This window comes from Austrofundulus limnaeus, unplaced genomic scaffold (genome assembly GCF_001266775.1).
Source record: "Austrofundulus limnaeus strain Quisiro unplaced genomic scaffold, Austrofundulus_limnaeus-1.0 Scaffold3, whole genome shotgun sequence".
NCBI lineage: Eukaryota > Metazoa > Chordata > Actinopteri > Cyprinodontiformes > Rivulidae > Austrofundulus > Austrofundulus limnaeus.
Genome location: NW_013952405.1, coordinates 5,803,753 through 5,809,650, shown reverse-complemented (window position 1 = coordinate 5,809,650; position 5,898 = coordinate 5,803,753). Strand labels below are relative to the sequence as shown.

Here is a 5,898-nt window from a genome sequence, read left to right as displayed (position 1 = left end):
ATGTAAATGCTTAAACTCAGGGAAAAAGTTTACAACTTTCCCACAAAGTTTGGCCAGATGATAAATTAGTCAGGATCATTACATTCAGATGGGGCTCTTTAACTGTGGGGCCTTTATCACAAAAATAAATAAATAAATAAAGTGGATTGTTATTATTTTAATGGCAGCGAGGAGTTAACGGTGGACCACTATCACATCTGTCAGCTGGGCTTTTTATTTCACTGATTGTGTGATCKGAGAACTCGATACAACTAAAGTTTTAACAGGGGAAAACAGTGCAAAAAATACATTTGTTTAATAGATGAAAAAACTGTTTAGAAATGCAAAATGTATGGATAAAGGTCTGATTTATCACTAACCTAAATTAACTTACATTCTCAGTTAATTTGTTTATAGAAACTGTCTGAAATCTTTACCTCCCAATGCATTTAATATTTTCTATGTCGTCCTTAAACATTACAGAACTTTGTGCTTTGCAKCTGCAGAAAGTTGTGTTGCCACCTAGTGATGAAATGTAAATCAGCAACTTTAATTCCAGGGATTATGAGGGAAAGATATGCGGGGATTTCTTTTACAAATCATGCAGAATTTTAGAAACATTTATTTGGACTGAGGGTGCAGATTAAAACTGCAGCCTCAGTACGGTGAAGATGAATTTCTTTGAGACATGAACATTTCTGAAAAATTATGGCTTCAAGATTGAAACTATAGCTTGCTGTATCTGACAAACCGACGTGCTGAAATCAATTTACTTCAACATTAAACACAAAAACACACACATTTAGCTAAATTTAAAAAACACACTTGGGGAAGATATATGAATATTTTTTATTGATAATGTTAAACAGTAAATGCTGATATCAGGCTTTGAAACCATTTATCTGGTTAGACTTACAACCTTGAAATGTAATCCACTCAGATATAAATATCATCGTGGCACAATGAAAGTTTAGCTCACAGCAGCTTCTTGATGTATTCTGATCTAATGATACAGAATAAATGGAAACAGCTGAATCAGCATTTTCCTCACAAAGAGTACAGCTACACAATGTGAAAGACTTGACATAAGACACTACATGTTACACATTCTGGTTGATTAGAAAAGGCTGTAACACAGTTTTAATACTAACTAGAAGAACCTGGAGAGTGCAGACCACTCACACAGGTGATCCAGACCACCACCAAAATTTAAATATTTGTTCTTTGTGTCAACATTTCCTGTTCTTGTGAGCAGACAAACAAACCAAAGCTTCTGAAAACATAATCTCCTTGGCAGAAGGAGAAATATGGAATTAACATTGGGAAACAGACACAAACTTAAATAGAGGCCGTTTTATGTGTCGGTAGTTGTGAACCAGATGAAGCTGCTTTGTATCAAACATGACAGAAACTGGAGTGGACAAATRTTTCATTTTTATTCCTTTAGGTGAACTTATTAGTAATCTGTGTGACGTCACAACCTTCCTGTACAGACRCAGACTGACAGTTTGTACTGAACATGGGAAGGTCAGCGTGGTTCAGATCTCTGCAGTGTGCTGTCCTTTACTCTGGATGATCCTCATGATGGACTGGACCACCTCCGATGTGGTGCCCTGACCACCCAGATCAGCTGTATGCAACTGGAAGACGGAGAACATAAAGCTGAGAAATATGGTTCAAATTACAATAAAATATTCAAACACATTGGAATAAGGTAGGGCGGTATTGATCTCTCACATACCAGCATATTATTTTGGTATAAGATATTACTGGGGCAGGGTGGAAAGGGGCAGGGCACATGGGATGTATTGTGGCATGTTGAGTTACTTTYTCCTGCTCCCAYAGTCTCTTCTTCGCAGCCAAACTTCATTCAAATTTCTCGTCTTTCTATATATATTTTTTCCTGTAGATTTTTGGCACATGTCAGATAACATTGGGCCTCAGTCAGAAAGGAGGTCSGGGGGTTTCTGTTCTTTTGGCTYGAGAGAAAAATGAGACCGATGGCGAATTGAGCTGTTTTATAATCCATGAAACKAATGTGTTTTCTGYTGCCCGCCACTGCAACGCGCATMAGAAMGGATGGTCATRTTCAGAAAAAAAGTGTTGTTTACTAAATATCATAACTCTGGATTTTTTTTGGCCTGTCAACACAATTTAAAAACTGGTCTTTAATTTGAAGTCTCTACTTTGGACACAAATTGAAACACTTTCTCAGAGAATTYGTTTCTTTCAGGCTAGAGTGATTTAAATAGATCATGTGACTAGGCTCCAGAGGGTATACCGTCAAAATAAATACAATATTTCAATAYCAAGGTATACCACAATACTGTCATACCGCCTAAGCCTACTGGAAGATAATACAAAATTTTAGCAATGTGGAATCAGATTTTGAGTCATAYGTAAAATGCTAGTTTAGAGTAGCAATTATGCTAGGCAATAAAATACCAACAAAAACTAGGTCTGTGAAATTGATCGAGTTAACTCTGATTTTAGTGCTGCATGGGCATAGATGAAATTTTTTTAATTGTGATTAAAATGTACAATCACTTTACTATGGCTGAATGTGTAGGTTTGTATATTGCAACGCACTCAGTGCATGCCAGGTCATGTTTGTACAAGAAGTGGTTCTCAAACAGTTTACCTGGATAAATAAAGGTTAAATAAATAAAATAAATAAAAAACTCCATGTGTAACACATTATGTACAGTTTTTTTTTCTTTTCGTCTTCTTATGGCTTATTTTAATTAATTTTATTTATTTATGTTTTGCTGACAACTGTGACCTTTGTATCTATCTTTCTTTCCCCATAAAGAACACATTTAGAAAGAAAATCCTTGAATTCTTGCTTTAAACATTGTTCTGCACAAAATTTAACTGACTCAAGTATGTTTGGAGCATTTTTAGGTCCTGTTTTATATTCAAAAAATCATGTGTAAGCATCAATTTTGTTTTCTAACTAAAAACATTAAAAACTAATTAATAACTCAAGTAATTTGTTTTATCAATATGCAATAGAAATGTATATTAAATTTAAGATTAATCATGATTAATTCCCAGCTACTTTGGGATTAATCAGATTAAAAATATTAATCATTTGACAGCCCTAGAAAAACCATTACTTAACTAAGTAACTTGTTGCAGATGACAGATGAGTTTTTTTTTAATAAAATCTCTGTGGCTCTCAATGTGTAATTAAACACTTAAGCGTGCTAAATCTGCTGTAGGAACCTTTAATCCCATGTTACACAAGAAAGGCCTGTAAAGTTCAGGAAGACCTGCAGGGTGCACAGGCCTGTCAGGCATAGAGACTCACCCTAGTTTCATTCATTGTGGTGAGAACTGCATTCCTGATCAAGTCTGCGTAGTCGTAAAGCCTGACGAGGTACAAGAAAACCAATAACATGCTTAATGATGAGAGTACACCTCAGAWCAAACAGCAGGAATGTTCACACTGAAAATAAAAGCTCACTTGAGGTGGTCTAGCATCATGCAGCTGGCCAGCAGCATGGCGGTGGGATTAGCAACGTTCCTGCCTGCAATGCTTTTTCCTGTGTTCCTTGTAGCCTTAAATCCAGAAATGGACAAGAGTTACTGATTTTGCCTTTTAAACAAACAAAACTAAGTAACCCCACTAATGTGCAATCACTCACCGTTTCAAACACAGCATAGTCTCGGCCATAATTGGCACCAGGCACGAGGCCCGGGCCCCCCACCAGGCCGGCGCACACGTTGCTGACGACATTTCCGTACAGGTTAGGCATCACCATCACGTCAAACTGCTGGGGTTTGGACACGAGCTGAAAACACAACCAAACATCATGTTAATAATTTATATTTTAAAACAATCCAAAACAGTTCATTATCACAGTCTCAGGTAAAACATGAGGGAGGCCTGGRATGGAGTTAGAAATATCACAATACAAGAACAACAGAGGAGGAAATGGGTGGAGACAAAACTAGATTAGCGTGTTTTTAAAAACAGGTTTGACAGCAAAGTTACTCCAGCTTCATGTTTTTTACGCCCAACGCTTTCATTCCAGAGAGCAAGTAGGTTCTCTGACATCGTTCTATGTTAAGGAAGATAGCTGAGGTGGTATGTATGAAATGTGACGTGGCAAGTGCAAAGCTGTACTCTGAAGGTAACGTGTCCTATTTGGCAAACAGCATGCCCAAGRGTGGCTTCAAAATGTCTTGTGACATCTGATGCAAAGGCAGTCTTGTTGTTTGAATTGGTGAACATGTTCAAAAATATTTCTGACAAATYTCCTTCTCAAAACAGTCGCAAAGTCATTGCGGGTGTCTTGAACCCTTCTCTGTTTTGTTGCAGGCATCTGTAATATGATTTCAACACGGGTGCTTTCCTCTGACAGAAAACATGGTCCAGATCTGAAAAAACCCACACGTATAATAAATAATAACTTTAAAAAAAAAAAAACTTCTCCAATCCATGAAGTGTACTCCAGTAGATTAAATCATAAATGTGAAGAACAGTTTACTGTGGATGGGCAAAGCAATATGGCTTCCAATTTGCAAACTAAGCACATAAGCTGTGCTTTTTGAAGGTAGCTGCTTGAAACAAGGCCACATGGCTCAAACAATTGCTTATTTTCTTACAATTTTTTTAGTCACCAACTAGTCTCAACCACATGCAAAGACACTGCCATGGCATTTTGCATACAAGGTAAAGATCAAAATAAACAATACAATCTATCTGCTGCACAGAGCTTAACCTGAAATAGACAAAGTCAGTGGTGTGGTGTCATGTTCTTTGTTTTTTCCAGTACTTATATCACCATTCAACCTCCACTATTAAAAAAAGCTGACATAGATAAAGATGGACCCACACTTGGTGCRATGGTTTACAGACCACCTTAAAAAGTATTAATGGACAACCTGGCAGTGAACTGAACTCACTGATGACTGCAGAAGAGAAGAAGACCGTTGATAAGCAGTTTTCCATCTCTGAACACCTACTGTCTGCACAGCTGAGTGGTTTCAGTGATAGACTTCTGCCCTAAACCTGCTTAAACWGTTCCTCCAGGTCTTCATACAAACATGTAACTTCTACACCCAGAAGGAATCAAGTAACTCTTTAAATAGCAATATTTTAAGCTTGAACTGACTCCTGTTTCATATATTTTCAGCAWACAAACTGACTTTGAAACTTTCGCATAGCACTATCTTAGTTGAAGATCTTTTTACACAAATGTGGCTTTATATTCAGTATGTGTATAATAGCAAGATCAACTTTTGTGAGTTATGYTTGTAGTAGATTTAATCCAGATGTTTGCATTTACCAGAAATCAGTTCTGCATGTCTGTATGTCATCACCTGCATGGTGGTGTTGTCCACAATCATGCTGTCAAACGTGATATCGGGGTATCCAGCAGCCACTTCCCTGCAGCACTGCAGGAACAATCCATCACCGAGCTTCCTGTGGAGGAGAGCAGGAACGCCACTCAATATTTCCACCACAACAGCTCACACGCATTACATAAGACTCATGAGGCCAGAGACTGCGCCGGGAGATGAGGTTTGCCTCAAAGCAACGTACATGATGTTAGCCTTGTGCACAGCGGTGACCCTGCGGCGACCCTTCTCCCTGGCCAGCTGGAATGCGTACTCAGCAATCCTGAGGGAATTGTTCCTGGTGATGATCTTCAGGCTTTCAACCACGCCAGACACACTCTAAAACAAAAAAACAGGCAAAAACATTAAAGGGATCCCTGATTAGTTGTAACATTAGACTTTATTTGATAAACATATACTTTAACTGAAAAATAAAGACTGTAAAAATACTGTAGGCTGTTTTGTTTTGTAAATTTTTAAAAGTAAATTTTTAAAAATATATTTTAACACGGACAGAGCCATTTTATTTACAAACAAAGCATTCTGGGTAAATGATGACGTGGATAGGTC

At 37.6% G+C, this 5,898-nt stretch overlaps 1 protein-coding gene across 1 annotated transcript in view; it reads right to left on the bottom strand.

The window, feature by feature from the left end:
• Window positions 1-809: 809 nt before the first annotated feature.
• The window catches only part of idh3g (isocitrate dehydrogenase (NAD(+)) 3 non-catalytic subunit gamma), a 9,876-nt gene continuing 4,787 nt past the window's right edge, over window positions 810-5,898 (bottom strand). Inside the window, exons 8-13 of the mRNA XM_014019261.1 lie at window positions 5,534-5,667; window positions 5,311-5,413; window positions 3,630-3,776; window positions 3,449-3,543; window positions 3,293-3,353; window positions 810-1,619 (exon numbers count right to left, since the gene is read on the bottom strand). Of these exons, the coding sequence (XP_013874715.1) occupies window positions 1,518-1,619; window positions 3,293-3,353; window positions 3,449-3,543; window positions 3,630-3,776; window positions 5,311-5,413; window positions 5,534-5,667 (642 nt within the window). The 3' untranslated portion in view covers window positions 810-1,517. The remainder of the gene's footprint in view (window positions 1,620-3,292; window positions 3,354-3,448; window positions 3,544-3,629; window positions 3,777-5,310; window positions 5,414-5,533; window positions 5,668-5,898) is intronic.